The sequence below is a fragment of the Sus scrofa genome, chromosome X (genome assembly GCF_054392235.1).
Source record: "Sus scrofa isolate SSC_HxYL_T2T_F1_AM1 chromosome X, Sscrofa_HxYL_maternal_Yorkshire_Landrace_v2.0, whole genome shotgun sequence".
NCBI lineage: Eukaryota > Metazoa > Chordata > Mammalia > Artiodactyla > Suidae > Sus > Sus scrofa.
The window spans coordinates 92,835,839-92,854,625 of record NC_139401.1 but is presented as its reverse complement, the minus strand read 5'-3'; the positions used below and the strand labels follow the sequence as shown (position 1 = coordinate 92,854,625).

General features: G+C 42.6%; 1 protein-coding gene across 1 annotated transcript; it reads right to left on the bottom strand.

The window, feature by feature from the left end:
• Positions 1 to 1,374: 1,374 nt before the first annotated feature.
• Positions 1,375 to 14,747, bottom strand: TMEM35A (transmembrane protein 35A). Its single transcript, XM_003135235.5, has 2 exons — positions 14,501 to 14,747; positions 1,375 to 3,190 (listed from the first exon to the last, which is right to left on the bottom strand). Exons 1-2 carry the CDS (start codon positions 14,618 to 14,620, stop codon positions 2,771 to 2,773), a joined length of 540 nt encoding a protein of 179 aa, XP_003135283.1. The 5' UTR covers positions 14,621 to 14,747; the 3' UTR covers positions 1,375 to 2,770.
• Between the last annotated feature and the right edge of the window lie 4,040 nt (positions 14,748 to 18,787).

Below are 18,787 nucleotides of genomic sequence, written 5' to 3'. Positions count from 1 at the left end.
CGCTGACGTAAACCCAATTCCACAGAGCTGCAGGCCTCACCCGCCCGGCCCAGGAACGCGCGGCCGTTGCTGTTGAAAACGGCTGATTGGCTGATGTTTCGAGTGTTCTAATAATATTCTCAGTCGTCACCGTGCGTAAAACCGAGCAATTAGTGTCTCGATTTTTGAATTTAACAAGACCAATTATAGTGATCCTTTTGCTCAGATTGACCTCAAATGTCGGGACTTTGTAGGAAAATAAGAAATTGGAAACTTCACAATTTTAAAGGCTGATTCTCCCATGTAGGCGAAAGAATCAGGTTAAAGGGTCTGAGATCGCTGATGCTGTCTCTAGGATGTGGGAGGAGAGGACAGCTAAATCGGACAGCTAAATCTGTCCTTTTACCGAGGATGGGCACGCATACCTTCTAGCGTTTGCTGTAAACTTGTGTCCTGAGCCAGATGTGACACCTTGTATGTAGCCGGCCAGTCAACACGTAAAGATTCCCGACTGAGGAATCAATGGACCATAAACGGGCTGAAACAGCAACAAGGGCTTGAGACCTGAGCTTAGTCCCTAGTTTAATCTCTTACTAGAGAGAGAACTGGAGAGGACAGATAAAAATTTAATTACACTCACTGATTTTTTTGAGGCCAAACATACCGATAAACTGTAGGCAAAACTGCAGGAGGAAACTTTGCCGTCTTGGGGAGAGATGAAGAATCGGGCTAAGTTGATGCATTTGGGAAAGAATACGGCCGAAATCACTATTTACCACATCTTACATGGTTTTCAAAGTACTTTCAAGAACTCTTATTTAATCATGCTTAAGAACTGAGTGTTCAGTATTTTCTATGATAGCTGCTCTTCCTTTTCTAGTAAAATTGAAAATTTCACCAAGTCATTTTTCATAGTTTTAATCATGTCATAGACTCGAATAAATATAAATTGGAAAGAATTTGAAGCCTTCAAGCCCCTTGTTTTTTGTACATGAAATTGGGGCCCTGAGTGGTAAAATAACTTGCAATGAGTTTGTGGCACCGGAATTTGTACCAATCTGTGGCTACATATATAGTGATGGTTCGTCTTTATTTAATATACCTGCAATTTTTTATGAAGTCATTCTTCCACATTCCCTTGGCATCACTTAATGAAGCGGAACTCCCCAAACCTGGAAATTGTTTTGAGATCCTAATTCTGAGGCTTTCTGTCTTATACGCTGGCATCACAGAGTGTGGGGGAACTTAAATGAGATCAGAAAATTGGTAACCTCCTTAGTATAATAAGTTACCCTCCCCCTTCTCTTTCTTCTCTCACACCCACTCAAAAATAAAACTGCCTGAATCCCACAATATGACCCTTTCTGTCTAGATTTTCATTATTTTTCCAGACAATTTCCTCCAAACTTCAAAAATTTTTATTTTGAAAGAATGAGAGAAATAAGACAGAGAGGTATCAATTAACAAGAACAATGACATTGAAGAAAATACAATAATTTGTACTCCCCACACACACAACACCCCCACCCCCTTCCCCATCCCTGGCACAATAATATTAAAGCCATCAAAGCACATCTAACAAGGAGAAGCTGCAGTATGTAATGAAGAAAGCAAATTTTCATACTGCTCAATCCAAGTAACCCACATTGAAGGTCTGTCCCACCAGCTAAACTCCACCCACTGGAATGATAGAGAGGTATAGAGGAGACTATGGGGGTAACTTGGATCTCTGCTTACACTAGCAAAGTTCAGTGAAAATTCAATAGGGATAGCGAATCTGTCTGTCAGGGAAACACTGGATACAGCTCCTCTGTCAAATATCAGATGATTTAAGAGAACAGCTAGAATTTGAGATTCACATACTTCTAACAGACTAATCCCTGCTCCCTCAACCGCAACAGCAGAGCAGCTGCCAAATCCTGGCTAGCTGCTGAGAAAAGTGGAAGTGAGGCAGCATTGGACTTAAGAAAATCCAAAAAAGATGTCTGGTAACAAGCTTACTGTTTCAGTTTCCAGCTGTGAGTAGAGGAGCTTAGTAGGTTGGGCTCGGACAAAGGCAAGGTGAAACTTCCAATTTTATCACTTGAAGAATTAGATTATCTATTGACTGCACATTTCCCTCATTTTAATTAAACTCAATATGGAGTATTTAAAATTTAGACAACTGTTAGAGGCTAATTAATCTTACATATAACTCAGCGTCTTAAATTGAAGGACCTTTTCCCTAAAGTGGTAGGTTTAAGTTTTCAGCTTAATCAAGTGAAGGATTCCTCCATCCCATGGGAATCTATAGTTTGTTTCATACCAGAAGTGAGTAGGATTCTTTTTATAGGACATTTATTTAATTCTGCCTTCACTAGAATCAGTCTATAAGAGAATACCTATGCAGGACTAGTTCAAGATCAGAGCCTTCTCCTTCGCACGTGCGTGCGTACACACACACACACCTACACACACAGACACGGTAAGTAACATTTTCCCACACATAATTTCACAGTCACATGCTTGCTGGAGTCCATCTCACAAATACACTTCAATAGTTAGCCATATACATGTACATGCAGCAAGATGTGAGAGTTGCCCCAGAGTGATTAAAGGTGGTGCACATATGTCTATGTGGGGAGATCATTTTAGGGTATAAGTGTACACAAGCCAACAAGGCCATTAACTTGCAGATTATATTTGTCCCTTTCCCCCGAGATAAATAAATCAAATGAAAAACACACACTGACATCTTCCTGGGTCATGGAGGCAACTGCCTGGAAGGTCCACTTTTTGCACTTCCGCTTTCCTATGACAACTTCATTTTGCCCTGAGGGGCCTTCTCGTATAAGGTGGGCTGCTCCTCGGTATTTCCTGCATTGCTGGCGGTGGCACCCCCCGCATTCCCTGGCGGTGAGGATTTCTTCTCAGAGGACCGGTCCTCGGGCTTTCGGGCAATCAGCAGGCGGCATGTGAGCAGGATTCCAAACACCAGGGCATGGGCGTAGCGTTTGAGAGGATCACCAACTAGCTGGTGGAAAAAGAGCACAGCCAACACCAGCAAGAGTAGGAAGAAGTTGGCCACATCTTTGGGACGCCCAGGCACAAGGGTCATGACAATGCCACAGGCCACTTCGAGAGCACCAATGCTTTTGCGGAGGAGAATGGAATTGATCCCCATTTTCTTCAGCAGAGGAAGAGCTCGGACATAGCTCTTGTAGGCACGTTTCTAGAGTGGAATACCATAAGGAAATTGCTGCGTTAACCATGATTTTAACATTGGAACAAAGAAAACACAAGCAAAATCCTTCTTCCCCACAATTCCCTTTCGACACCAGCCAAAGGTGTCCTGTTTTTTTTTTTGTTTGTTTGTTGTTTTTTTTTTACTGTGCCCCCTAAATAATAGTCCTGTAATTAAGAAAAAAGAAAGTAATCTGCTGAGATTCTTATGATTTAAACTTTAGTAAACAGCACCAAAAGTAAGAGAATTTGGGAGTTCCCGTCGTGGCGCAGTGGTTAACGAATCTGACTGGGAACCATGAGGTTGCGGGTTCGGTCCCTGCCCTTGCTCAGTGGGTTAACGATCCGGCGTTGCCGTGAGCTGTGGTGTAGGTTGCAGACGTGGCGCGGATCCCGCGTTCCTGTGGCTCTGGCGTAGGCCGGTGGCTACAGCTCGGATTCAACCCCTAGCCTGGGAACCTCCATATGCCACGGGAGCGGCCCAAGAAATAGCAACAACAACAAAAAGACAAAAAAAAAAAAAAAAGTAAGAGAATTTGGTTTTTTAAGTTTAAATTTTTTCTCATTATAAATCATAAACAACACTAAGCATTTAAAAGGAAATTCATGGAGTTCCCATTGTGGCACAGTGGAAATGAATGTGACTAGTATCCATGAGGATGCAGGTTTGAACCCTGACCTTGCTCAGTGGGTGGGGGATGGCTTTGCCCTGAGCTGTGGTGTAGGTTGCAAATGTGGCTGGGATCCCACCTTGCTGTGGCTGTGGCATAGGCTAGCAGTTGTAGCTCCAATTCCACCCCTAGCCTGGGAACTTCCATATGTCACAGGGAAAAAAGGAGAAAAAAAAAGGAAATTCACTGGCCCCATAAAAACTGATAGGGATTAGCCTCATCCACCTTTTCTTTTTTTTTTTTTTTTTTTTTTTTTTTTTTGTCTTTTTGCTATTTCTTTGGGCCGCTTCTGCGGCATATGGAGGTTCCCAGGCTAGGGGTTGAATCGGAGCTGTAGCCACCGGCCTACGCCAGAGCCACAGCAACGCGGGATCCGAGCCGCGTCTGCAACCTACACCACAGCTCACGGCAACGCCGGATCGTCAACCCACTGAGCAAGGGCAGGGACCGAACCCGCAACCTCATGGTTCCTAGTCGGATTCGTTAACCACTGCGCCATGACGGGAACTCCTCATCCACCTTTTCTAGTGCCCAACTTGTCCAAACCCAGATGCACATGACTACCAACAAAAATGAAACAAGGTGGTAAAACCTCACTAATTTGGACTTCCCTAATTTGGAATATGTGATAATTCAAAAAAAGAGCTGAGCTGGAGTTTATATTTGCGGAATCTGTAAAAAATTTTAAAAGTGGCAGTTCTGCTGTGGCACAGTGGGTCCAGCATTGTCTCTGCAATGGCTTGGGTGGCTACTGAGGTGCAGGTTTGATCCCTGGCGGGAGGCAGTGGGTTAAGGATCCAGCATTGCGGTAGCTGTGGTGTAGGTCACAACTGTGGCTCAGATTTGATCCCTGGCCTGGGAACTTCCATATGCCACAGGTGCAGCCAAAAAAAAAAAAAAAAGAAAGAAAGAAAAAGTGGGAGTTCCTGTTGTGGCTCAGCAGAAACAAATCCAACTAGTGTCCATGAAGATTTGGGTTCGATCCCTGGCCTCACTCAGTGGGCTGGGGATCCAGCGATGCCATAAGCTGAGGTGTAGGTCCCAGACGTGGCTCAGATCCTGCATTGCTGTGACTGTGGCATAGGCTGGCAGCTGCAGCTCTGATTCAACTCCTAGCCAGGGAATGTCCATGTGCTGTGGGTATGGCCCTAAGAAGCAAAAAAGGGAAAAAAATGTGTGCTAAGCAATAGAAAAATTTAAATGTATGCAAGTGTTAGTCCTTTATATACCTTTAAAATACAGTAAGGCAAAAATCATTCTTATGGTCATTGTGATAAATCCCTAGGCTTTTGGAAGATAGTACTTTCATTAACCTGGTTCAAGTTCATTAATTTCAATTCAATAAACATTTATTGAACACCTATTATGGATTATGTGATGGAGATATATAGATGAATAAAGCAGGGCCAAGAAGTTCTTGGTCTAGTGTGGAGGGAAAATACATGCATAAACAAAATTATAACAGCAATGGTATGGTTAGTGGTATATAATAATGTACAAGGTCTCATTGTAGCCCAAAGGCAGATATCATGGAACAGAGGAAGGAGGCACTGGATATACTACAAAGCAATAGAATTATATTGACCTTAGAGTAATAGATAATCATATTTTTCACTGTTCAGATTGGCCCAATCCTCATTTTGTAGTAAAGTGATGAGATTTTATTAGGTGTCTTACTGGTTTTGCCCACTACTTTGTTTCCATTAAGTATCCATTAATTCATTCAATATTCATCAAGTACCTCCTTGTGCTAGGCATTGTACTAGATACAATGGATACAGGTATCAATCATTCAAAGGCTCTGCCTTCCTGAAATTGAGTTTATAAAAAAAAAATTTACGGAAATACATAAGTACAATAAAGTGCTATGAGTGCTGAAATAAATTATGTAGTAGGTACAGTAGAGGTACAACAAGTGGTCAAACCTCTACAGATGGCGAGAAAGCTAGAATGGAATCTTCAAAGAAGAGCAGGTGTTTGCAAGATCAATAAGGGAAAGGTATTGCAGGCAGAGGAAACTGGATGAGCACAGACCCTGAAGCACAATTCAGACTGGTGTGTTTTGCACACTGCCCCAGTTCAGCATAGTCTGGGGGAGGGAGGAGCTCAAGGTGAGACATGAGATAGAAGAGATTGATATGAATCAGATCATGGAGTGTTGCATTATAGAGTTGGACTTTATCTTATAATCCAGGGGAGCAACACAATTTGCTTTTAAGGATGGTCCTTCTGGAAATAGCATGGAGGATGGATTGGGAAAAGTACGTCTGGAAGCAGGAGACCAGGTGAGAGACCTGGACTAGAGTAGAGTGATGACAGGAATGATAGAGGGAAGGGGACAGAGTCAAGGACACTTTGCATGCAAAATCAGCAGAATTTGATGTCTTATCAGATGTGGACACTGAGGAAAAAGGAGAAGAATGCATCTGGAAGAAGGCGGAGAAGCAGAAAGGAACTCAACTGGGAGTTTTTTTTTTTTTTTTTTTTAAGGTAAAATATCTCTTAGCCATTTAAGTGGAGATGTCTGGTAGGCAGCTCAGTAATAGAGGTCTGGGGCAAAGACACAGAGTGGATAGTTATCAATATGCCCAGGGAAAATGTATACAGTGGACAAAGTTGTGTGACAGACATTTTTAAAAAATGGAAGGAGTAAGAGAGTTCACAAAATAGAGAGAAGCAAGTGTCAGAAAAGTAGGAGGAAAACCAGGAGCGATGGGGTCATGGGGGCCAAGAATTTTAAGAAGAGAATAGTCAAAAGCACCAGATGCAAGACAAGTATTGAAAGAATCAGGCAGAAAGCCAACTTGACCTCTCAGGAGCATCTGTCGCTTAGAATAGTGTTCACACACTCTAGTTTGGAACAAATGTTAAGTCATTTCTCTGGTGAATGCACCTTTATTTCATGGATTAATTATCATGAGTGGCACAAGATAATCCTCTATGAGGACTGTTACAAGACTGGTTGCTTAGTGAAAAAGCATGGGTTTGGATTCAAATAGACTTGGCTTCATACCCCATCTCTGTCACTTTCTAGTTGGGTGTCTTTGGGCAAATTATTTGCCCTTCTCTGAGCCTCATTTTCCTGAGCAGGACTGGGACTAAGATGAAGCAGGGCTGGGATTAAGGCTACCTACTCTGAGTGCAGAATTTAAGAAGGCCCCCAAACACTCATTGATTAAGGTAAATAATATCCACAATAAGGAGTTCCTGCTGTGGTGCAGCGAAAATGAGTCTGACTAGTATCTATGAGGATACAGGTTCTATCCCTGGCCTTGCTCAGTGGGCCGGCGATCTGGCATTGCAGTGAGCTGTGGTGTAGGTCACAGATGAGGCTCGGATCCTGTGTTGCTGTGACTGTGGCGTAGGCCAGTGGCTACAGCTCCAATTTGACCCCAGCCTGGGAACTTTCATATGCCACAAGTATGAAAGAAAATAATAATAATGTCCACAACAAACAGAATATCACAACTTTAAACAAAGACAGAATCTGACTCTGCACTTGCATGGCCTTGCCTGACATATTTACCTAATCATGGCCCTGACAGATCCTGGCTTTATTTAAAATTTCACCTCCCCTACCCTGTTCCTGAGCATGTAAGGAAATAGAAAGTATTGGTTGTTCTTCCCTCTCCCCATTTTAGGTTAAATCGGAGATTTTCAGAGACAAATTAGGAGAGAAGTTGACCAGTAGGCAGAGTAAAACACTGGGCTAAACTAAGCTAGACCCGTGTGGAGCAGAGCTGAGCTTAAAGTTAAGCATCTGGTGGTTTCCTCTCACTATTAACCTAGATGCCACCTGCCCACTCTCTCTCCCTCTGCATTCTGGTGATGGTAGCAGGGGAACTTTAGGGAAAGAAATCTAGACCCAAGAGTCTTCCTTAGCACTTTTCAGTTAGGACCTTTTCTAATTAGCAAAACAAAGCTCCCCAAGAGGCAGTTCCTAGATCCTAAGTGTAACCTTCTGACATCATGAACACAGGAAGCAGGATGAGTTTCTTGCAGTCAGTTCAGAGCCAAGACTTCCAGATGCTGGCTGAGTGGCTTCTGGAAACATTCCTTTTTTGCCTAGGACTAACCATCCATCACTCAAGAATAGATTCTTATCTATATACTAAGGTGGAATCTGTAGACCAAATTCCAGGTCTTATATCAAGTTCCTATGACTTCAGTGATCATTTTCCTCTCCATTTGGTATAACTCCATATTACTTTTTCAATTATTTATCTAACCTTTTAAACCACAGCTGTGGATATTTTTATGCAGCTCTTGCCTCTTTCTTTCCTTCTTTTCTGAAAAGGAGACTGTGGATAAGCCATTTCATCAAATCTTTAGTTCAAAGGTGCGTAGGTACAGATAGCATCTATTCTCCAGGATTCCAGACAGGGAATGTTTAATTTGCTAGAGAGGGGACTAAGTGTGGATGGGGTCTTGACATTATAGAAAGTCCTTTATTCTTTCTCCTGTGCAGCAGGATGGAGACATCAAAAGTATCTGACTATTTTGCCAGCCCCATCAATGCTTGGTCCAGGCCACCTCAATTCTAACAATAGAAGGGTCACATATCTTGAGTCTATAGTCATTAGATCTGTAAAGACATTAATTGTTCTGATAGTAAGAATAAAGAGTTGACTGAGTCACTCTCCCAAAAGCCCCCTGGTGGTTCACTTTGTTGGGTCTGTTTCCTTTTCATTGCCGTGACCCAGACCCTGTAACCATAGTTTCCTTATAGAGGAAGGAAGCAGGAGAGAGAAGGGTTTAGTCTAATGTGTCAAATCCTTTTAATCAAAGGCAGTCATCTAGCAATATCCTTGGGCTAAAATAAGCTAAACTCTGATTTTAGTTTTGCCCCTAAATTGCTTGGAGAAAATTACTAAGTATTTTATTACCTTGGTTTCCCCTCTGTAAATTAAATAAGTATTTTGGAGATTTAGCCAAAGAATCATAGTGTCATAGCATCAACCAAGGGCTACACACACATATTTTATCATTAATGAACCACACAATTAGAATATATGTTTGCAAGCCACAGTAATTGTTTTAATGATAATAGCAATGAATCAAGCAGGCCCATTCTTATGGTATGAGAAGATATGATTCAGACATGAGTCAAAAGCACATGGAGCCTTTCTTTAGTTACATCTGTTTTTTTCTTTTTGTCATTTATTCTTCACAACACCCCAGGGTCCATGATCTCATTTTTTTTTTTTTTTTTTTTTTTTTTTTTTTAGGGCCTCACCCACAGCATATGGAGGTTCCCAGGCTAGGGGGTCAAATCAGAACTATAGCTGCTGGCCTATGCCACGGCCACAGCAACACAGGATCCGAGCTGCGTCTGCGACCTACACCACAGCTCACGGCCACACCAGATCCTTAACCCATGAGTGAGGCCAGGGATCGAACCCGCATCCTCATGGATACTAGTCGGGTTCCTTAAACACTGAGCCACAGCAAGAGCAGGACCTCCCATGATCTCATATTATTTACACTAAATTTGAACAGCTCACAACTGTCTAACAATATTTATCTTCAATCACAGTAACCAATCCAAGCCAGCTAACAGGACAAATGGGAACAGAAGGCAAGTGATTTGGTCCATTTGAGTTCACTTATGTCAATTGAGTAAAAGAAAAAATTATTTGACTAATATACTGTATAATTCCATTCATATAAAGTTCAAAAACAAGTAAAACTAACTTATGTTGTTTGGAGTCAGGATTTACCCTTAGGGAGGTAAGTAAGGGGCCATGAGGGAGGTTTCTGGGGTACTGGTCATGTCCAATTTATTGATGTGGGTGCTGGTTTCACAGGAAGATTCTGAAAATTCCTGGAGCTGTATACTTAGGTGTACATTTCAATATGAATGCTATACTTCAATATAATTTACGGAAGAAAAAAACTATATCAGAACAGAAGAGGACACTGACAAAAATATATTTTGGCTAAAAATCTCAGCCTGGTTGCTATCTTAGACTATAAAGGCTGTGTAAGTGCTGCAAAATTTACTGACTCAAGTATGATTTTCCTGAATCTCTGTAGGGAAAAAAAGCCATATGTGAATCATAGATCATTTCCTAAATGCAATAAAAAGCCACCACATGTTTAATTGCCAAGTGTCCATGTGAATGAAAATCACTTTTTAAGCAGATCTACTTTCCACTGTCATATAATGCCCACCTAAAAAAAAAGCTGGCACACCTGGTCCTACGAACCAAAGTGGATCCCTCTCAGATTGCACCTAAGGACAGAAGAGTCTGACTTCCATTGTCAGTCAAAAGTTGTTCTGAAACAAGCACAGCTGTTGGCGGTTGAGAGGCTACATACTCCCTGGCATAAATTCCAGTATAGTGTAGCTTAGGCTGGCTAGCTGTGTGAACTAAGCAAAGCCACTTCGCGTCTCAGGGTCAGTTGCCTCTCTAAGGGCATATAGGTACTAGTACTGTACCACCTGAGAGAACAGTCAAAGCACCAGTGAATCACTATCTTATAATCTAGATGGAAAGCAATTAATGGCATGATTGGAAGCATAAAAGATCACCTATGGACATAGAACAAACTGCCCAAACCTATCAGGGGTATTTCCCCAGGGTCACATAAACAGGAGGGCATCTAACTATAAGTAAGCAAATCATTCAAATCAACAAACCTTCCCTGGGATGGGGGGGGGGGGGAAGGAATGCAAAGAAGTGGTAGAGACTTGCCCTGTCTTCCTCGGGGTCAAAAATCCCTTGGCTTCAATGTGACAGGTTTTTGGTGTTTTCTTCCTATTCCATTTGTGGCCCTTTGTGCTCATAGGATGGAACTACTACTACAAAGAGCTAAATACCAAAATTTAGAGCAAGTCCACCATTCATATGTTAAACTATTTGGTAGCATTTGTAAGCACTGTCTCCCAATTTCAAGTGAATTAATGAAGGCATTTCATGAAGAGAGTGGTCAGTCGTGTTGAATTCACATGGATTTAGAGTACTCTGTAAAGACACTTGCTAAATTGGGAGGAGGTATGGGGTGACACACACCAGATGGGCTGGCTCTTCAAGAGAGGCATCTGAAAATTCTGCACGGTATCCACCGTGTATTACCCAGCAGCAAGTGTGGCATTTTCGATATTAACTGATTGCATAAAGGTCTATTCCCCAGGGCACAGGAAAATAGCATCTTGCTCTTCTAAAAGCCTGATCTCAATCCCTTAAATTGGCCATTCAAATTTGCCAGGAAACCACTGCATAAAACAGAATCAGTTATCATCATCACCTGGACCCAGAGTATTTTTTGAACACTTACCATATTTAAACACTGTATGAGATGCTTCTATATGCAATCTCAGTTAATACTTACAACAACCTTCTGAGTTAGGTATTATTATGCTCATTTTACAGATGAGAAAACTGAGACACTAAGAGTGTTAGGACTTGAACCCAAACCTACAGGACCCAAAGCCTGTACTCTTTCCACTAACCTTTCCTGGCTGCCCCAGTAGAGACAGGAAAGTTCAAAGTCATTCGTCTGTTTGTTTTTTTAGCAGTGATTCCCCATGGAGGGGATTAAGCATAACACTAATGGTTTTAGAGCATTAACAACAACAACAATGAAAGAGTTCACAGAAAGGCAAAAAACGTCAAAATTTGCAAAATTGGTTTCAAAGTAAAATGAAACCCCAAAATTTGGGATCAGAGCAGTTGAACTGGTATTTTTAAAAAAGAAGAAAGAATGTGCCAGATATTTGCAAGACTCAATTGTGAGTTCTGACCAAAACAAAGTGGTTGTAATTGTTAATGACTACTGGGAATATTGAATCAGGGACTCGATTTCTAATCTCTGCTCCAACCTCAACTTACCCTACAATCTTGGACAAGTCCTTAAACTTGCTCTGTTTCAGTTTAGCAATCAGTAAAATAAACATACCTAAAAAAATAAATCTATCCCAGAGAGATGTTTGAAAGAACAAATCATAAACAAGAGCAACAACAACACCTGGAGGTTTTATATAAAAAGCCACTGCAGTCAATACATGACTAACTCCATCAATGCAGAGGAATCACTCCTAAATGGAAAACAGAAAATCCCAAATAATCATTCCAACTTGTCTACAGTTGGAGTCCTGAGGAGCTATAACCCTTTTCTAAGAGGCAAGAAATGGCTTCTGAACTACGTAATCAAAACCCAACCAGAGAAATCAAAAGGGTGGTGACCAGCCAAGACAATGCTACAATGACTCATTCATTCACCCATTTGTTCAACAAATATAAACTGAGCACTTTCTTTGCACTAGAACTAAATTGTCTCCACTTCCTATGGGTTCAAGAATAAAGCTGAGCCAGCCCAGGCACTATGTAGGGGGCCCTATGCCAGAAAGCCATCTCTAACCTGGGGCCCAATGTTCAATGCAGGAGGGGACCCTGGAAAAGGGCAGTCTGAAAATCCTCCCCAAGCTTTATACTACTGTTAAGTTTACCTCCCAGCCAGATATAGTTCTTCCATTGCCTCCAGATGCCCCTGAACACAGTAGCACAGAATTGTGCGTACACGTACACACACACATACACACATACACACACACATACACACAATGATTCTGTACTACTGTATTCAATTACACCTATTTAAATATGTTCTTTTGTATGATATGGAATCTTCATATTTGTTTCTTTTGCCTTTCATTAGACTGTAATAGACAGTTCTACTCCTTGGGAAGAAACCTACTGTAAACCCATTTGTGGCTAGTCCTCCTTGTGAGCTCCTGCCAAGCTGATAGGAAGCTTCCCAGTGACTCCATCTTAGTTGGATTGCCTGCAGAACCTAACACTGTACTTAGGGCGCAGCTTGGGCAGCCTCTAAAGCAGCTGAGCAGGGTCTTGAAGATGGGGAGTATATTGAAGAAGGGTACTAACTCAATAAGGAAATGGAAAGCTTGAATACACTGAAGGCATACACACACACAAAAATATAAATGTATGTATGTATATATGAAAAGGAAAGGAAAGCAAGAGCATATGCATTTATTTACAATCTGACGCCAGCCAAACTACTACTGCCAGGACAAAAATACAGTAGCAATTCCCCTCCACCCTGTCCCTCTGCCTTTGGTGGCTTCTGCTACCCCACCCCTCCCCCTCCCCAATGCAGGCTGCCTTGGATACTCGTTTTGACCTGATTTCAATTCCATCTGGTCAAACATGCTGGGAGGAGGGAAAGGGGGAAGGAAAAACACATTAGGATTTGGAACTGGGGCTAGACCTTGGCCCTTGAGTCCCAGCCGCCCTCCCTCCTCGACTCCAAAGTAATCCTGCAGTGAGAGAGACATGGAAAACACCAGCTTAAACCCTGAGACAGAAGCCAGAGCAGCTCGCAAACATTTCTGAGTGTCTAACATTTGCCAGACTCCATCCATTTGCAGGTCACGTTGAGGGGCTCTGAAAGGCTCTGCAGTGGGCTCCAGGAGAGCTATTTATTCCTGTCAACTGTCAACATGTGGGGCTAGTCCTCCTCGCCTCAGCCCTAATGGGGAGTCCCTCTTGCCCCTTTTCTCTCTCCCTCCACTTCCTCCCCTAAGCTCCTTTCCTTCTTGACCTTGAGAGCCCAGCAATGGGCTCTCTCCCATCACTGGCAGTCTGGCCAAGGCGGTGAGAAGCAGGTTCTCTTCAGCTGGGGCGGGGAAATGAAGAAGCAAAGTGACAGGAGGGAGAGGCGAGAGACCGAAAGTGCTGGAAACATCCCTTGCCATCTCCTTCTCATAGCATAGGAACAAGTCATCTTCACGCCCAACTGGGGAGAGCAGCCCAGCCCCCAGGTTGCAGAGGAGAGATTTTGGCCAGTCACCTTCAGGTGATGCTAACTCTGCAGAGGGGAAAACCTGCAGAAGGTCTAGCCCTGGGCGACCACGGAAGGCAAGGTGGGGATTTACGGAGGATTTTGCAGGAGCGGGAAAGCAGACTTTGCAGATTTTTGCAGATTAGCCCACAAACAAAACAAAATAAAACCAAACCTCCAGCTCTCCCTTAAGAGAAGGGAACGAGGCAGGCTCCTCGCTGACCTTTACTGGGGCTAAGACGGCTTTGTCTCAGCGATATAGACACACGCCCAGGCGTTTAGGGGAATACCATCGGGCTCCCCGCCTGCAATGAGGAATACCTTTCCCGCCCCTAAAAATTTCTTGCCTTAGTAGCCCATTCTCCCTCCGCTCTTTCCTCCTTCCCTTTTGTTCTTCCCCAAGGTAAATAAACTCTCCAGCTTGCTAAACTCTTAGCTCCAGGGGAGGGAATCAGACTTGCAGACCGGTTGCCTGGACTTTGGGGGTGCTGGAAGGAGGGAAGGACTCCATGGCAGGTGTTACGCAGGTCTCAGCCTTTAGATTTACTTGGGGGGTGTGGGGGGGTACTCGCTGGGCAACCCCTCCCCCAACTGGCATCCAGGGGCTCCAGAACAGTTGCTCCCGTCTTAGCCCGCACAGGAAATCGCTCCTGTCCAGCTGCTCCTTCGGAGCCGCAAAGTTGTTGGGGAGAAGGGAGGGTCCGGGGTAGGGGTTGGGGTGAAGGGGCTGGGACCGTGGACCTGGGGGTGGGGGGAAGAAGGGGAGAGGTACTCGCAAGCCCTTGGGGGCGCGCTCCTCAACACCCGTTTGCTTCACTTACCATCTCATTGTAGGCATCCTTGCTAAGCCTGGGGGTCAACTTGATGGTCCCCATGAAAACAAAGAAGAGTCCCAGGGCCACTGAGAGGGCCACGACAGTTACGGTTCTAGGGGATGCCATGGGGTCACCAAGGCAGGTCCCGACTAATCCTTCTGCTTGGCGCACCCTGTCTGTCTAAGGTGCAGGCTGTCAGCACGGAGAGCTGGAGGAACGCTGCGGAGGCAGCAGGCAGCTAGAATGACAAAGGGAGAGGAGGGAGCTCGAGGGAAAAATTGAGAGATTGAGATTCAACCTCTCTCACTACAACAATCGCTGGGTCCTAATGCCCTACCCTTGCTCGTCGCTGGCCAAAAATAGTCTCAAAATTAAGTGTAGTCCTAAACTGAGGTGGAAACTTCAAGTCTTAAACAGGGGGTGGGGGAAGGGGGGCCGGTGAGGGAGGGGGGTTATGGTTCAAGTTCAGTCTCTGGGCTGCCTCTGCAATGAGGAATTAAGGAAGACCTTTCTACCACATCCCACCAGGAGCACTTTTTATCTCTATAGTCTTTTAATTATTCACTCCCTTTTTTCAACCTCTCTCCCTCTCTCGCCTTTCCCTTTCCTTCAGTCTAAACATTAGCCCCCAGAGTTGCTGGTTTCTGCAGTTGGTAACCCTGGAGGATAAATCTGCAAAGTCGTCAGGCTTGATTGCTGCCAAAGAAGCTTTATCCTCCTCTTCCTCCAAAACATTTCATGGCTCCCAGTGCCCAGTGGTTAACTCCAGAGTTTTAAATTTGATGTTTAAGGCCCTCCACATGTTGACCTCTGCCTCTCTTTGGAGGTTTATCTTCCAGTAACTGCCACTGCCACATGCCACTCCTCATCTCCTAGCTACTCATGGGCCCATACAATTTGAGATTTCCCACCTCCCCTCTATTCCTTTTCTGTCACTCTCCATTAGCATTCAGCCTTTTCTTCTATTGTCACCTCCTCCAGAAAGCCTTCCCTGATTCATTCCCAGCTGGATATGATTTCTCCCGCCTCTGATTTCCTGTGATAATAACCAATATTTATTGACATTTACTGAGTGCTAGACATTGCTCTTTACTCGTATTAACTAATATCATCTTTACAGCAGCACTATGAGCTAGATATGAGCTCCCATTTTACGGATGGGACATTGAGGCATAGGGAAAGTAGGTAACTTGCACAAAAGTATATGCTCAAAAGTGGAGAGACAGAATTCAAACCCAGGCAGTCATATGGAAGTTCCCAGGCTAGGGGTGGAATCAGAGCTATAGCTGCCGGCCTACATCACGGCCACCGCAACGTGGGATTCTTAACCCACTGAGTGAGGCCAGGGATTGAACCCGCATCCTCATGGCTACTAGTCAGGTTCATTACTGCTACCACTGAGCCACGAAAGGAACTCCGAGCCATGATGGGGAACCCTCCAGAGCCCAAGTTCTTAACTGTTGCTCTACTGGCTCCCTGTATGTTATTTGCATCATAAATATGGCACTTACCTGATACTGCTGAACACTGTAAACACACACACACAAACACACCCTTTTTTGAGAGGGAGTTTTCATTAAGGAAGAAGAACATTATAGAGTCAAACCCAGAAGGTCCATGGTTTAAATCCCAGCTCTGCCACTAATTCCGTGAATTGGATAACTCACAACTTTTTTTTTTTTTAGGGTCGCACCAGCTGCATATGAAGGTTTCCAAGTTAGGGGTCAAATCGGAGCTGCAGCTGCCAGCCTATATCACAGCCACAGCAATGCGGGACCAAGACACATCTGCGATCCACACCGAAGCTTGTGAAAATGCCAGATCCTTAACCCACTGAGCAAGGCCAGGAATTGAACCTGTGTCCTCATGGATACTAGTCAGATTAGTTTCCCCTGAACCGTGATGGAAAATCCCGGGTAAGTCACAACTTATATGAGCCTCCACTTCCACATTAATAAAGTGTGAATGAAAAATCTGCCTCAGAGTTTCCACCAGTGAGTTAAGAATCTGACTGTAGCGGCTTGGGTTGCTGCAGAGGTACAGGTTCAATCCCTGGCCTAGCTATAGCTCAGATTCAGTCCCTGGCCTGGGAACTTCCATATGCCATAGGTGCGGTCAAAAAATTAAAAAAGAGAAGTTCTCGTTGTGGCGCAGTGGTTAACGAATCCGACAAGGAACCATGAGGTTGCGGGTTCGATCCCTGGCCTTGCTCAGTGGGTTAAGGATCTGGCGTTGCCGTGAGCTGTGGTGTAGGTCGCAGACACAGCTCAGATCCCTCGTTGCTGTGGCTATGGTGTAGGCCGGTGGCTACAGCTCCGATTCGACCCCTAGCCTGGAAACCTCCATATGCCGCGGGAAGCAGCTAGAAAAAAGGCAAAAAGACAAAAGAAAAAAATAAAAAAGAAATAAAAGAAGAGATGAGAAGAGAAAAGAAACAAAAAGAAAGGAAAATCCCGCCTCAAAGTTTTGTTGTAAGAATTCCATGTAAGTAAATTGCCTAGCACAGTGTCTAATATATAATGACACCTCAATGGGTGTAGTTCTCTTCTTGCTTCTGCCTTCCTAATCCATGCCACAACTAGTTTACATTATAAGCATTTAAAAGGTAGGAACAACTTTTTTTTCTTTCATATATCTTCATTTTATTCAACCCTTTTTTAACTCAAAAATTTTTTATATCTCAGAGTTTGTATTTTATGCAGAAAAATATTAACAGGCCTTTGTTTTACATGTGTGGGATTATGAGATATTTGCTATCACCACCTGTACTTTATATTACATTTGATTTTTTTCTGTCCACGCCCATGACATGTGGAAGTTCTGGGGACAGGGATGGAAGCTGCGCCACAGCAGCAACCCAGGCTGCTGCAGTGACAATGCTGGATCCTTAACCTACTGTACCACATGGGAACTCCATATTACATTTGATTTTAATACAATTTTTTATCCTTGTAAAAGGAATTCAAGTCTACTGTAGAAACCTCAGAAAATGCAGATAAGAAATATTTTAAATCACTCTACCACATCTATATTGATTTCCTAAAATAACCTTTTATTTTGGAATGATTTTAGACCTATAGAAAAGTTGCAAAGATCATACAGCTGATTTGCTTTTTGTGGGTAATTTTTCTCCCCCAGTAGACTAAGTTTGTCTTGAAAATGTAGAAACAGCTTCTATACATCCCCCACAGTGCCTAGAACAACCCCTATTGTGCACCAATTCCTAATATAACCTTTCTTGGGAAAAATCTGATGAATTTAAATGCAAATATTCCTAGAGAGTGATCATGCTTTAACAGTCATTTCTATCTTATGGTGGAAGCATTTCAGACTCTTTTCAATTATGTTTCAAACTATAAATTGCTAAGTGACTATAACGTGCATATAAGTGAATTAAGCACTGTAGGAATACACAGATAAATGAGGCATAGACCTGCTCCCAATGGCTTGTAGTAGATAGTAGGATTTGTAAGAGAGGAGAAAATTTCTTCATACATGAAAGAAAGACTTGAAAGAATAAACCAAAATGAAATATTTGTCTTTATAATTTGTTTTCCAAATGTTCTACACTGAATATGGCAGTAAAAGTGAGTACTTAGGGAAACCAATTTACATAGTTAAGCAACTGATCAAAATATATGTATATATGTAAATAACATTTTTCTTTGAGATTATATGATGATAGGAATAACATTATTAATTATTAAAATGTATAAAATACAAAATAATAAATAATATAAGAAAAAATAACTCATGATCTCAATGTGCAGAGATAAACGTTAACATTTTAATTTAATATTTAATTCACCTTTCTATTAAATACCTTTCTATGTACAAAGTATATATGTTTTTCAAAATTTGATCTACTATAGAATCAGTTTTAAGCCCTGCTTTTTTTCACCCGTTAGCATTTTTCTGTATCATTAGACTTTCTTCAAAAACACAGTCTTTTAAAAATGATTTTATAATGCCTCAGCATCATTTGGATATACTATCATTCATTTAACTGTATTCCTATTGCTAGGTATTGATGTTGTTTCCATGGTTTTTCCTTCTGCAAACGAAGAATTGATATACATCCTTATACATCAGTCTTTGTTTGCATTCCTGAATTTTTCCTTATGGTAGATTATGAATTTTCATATATGCATATGCATATATAAATTTAATAACAGCTAATATTTACTTATCACTTAGAGGATGCCAGACACTATGCTAAGTGACTTGTATATATTGTGAAATTAGTACTATTAATTCTATTTTGTGAATGAGGAAACCGAGCCATAAGGGAAG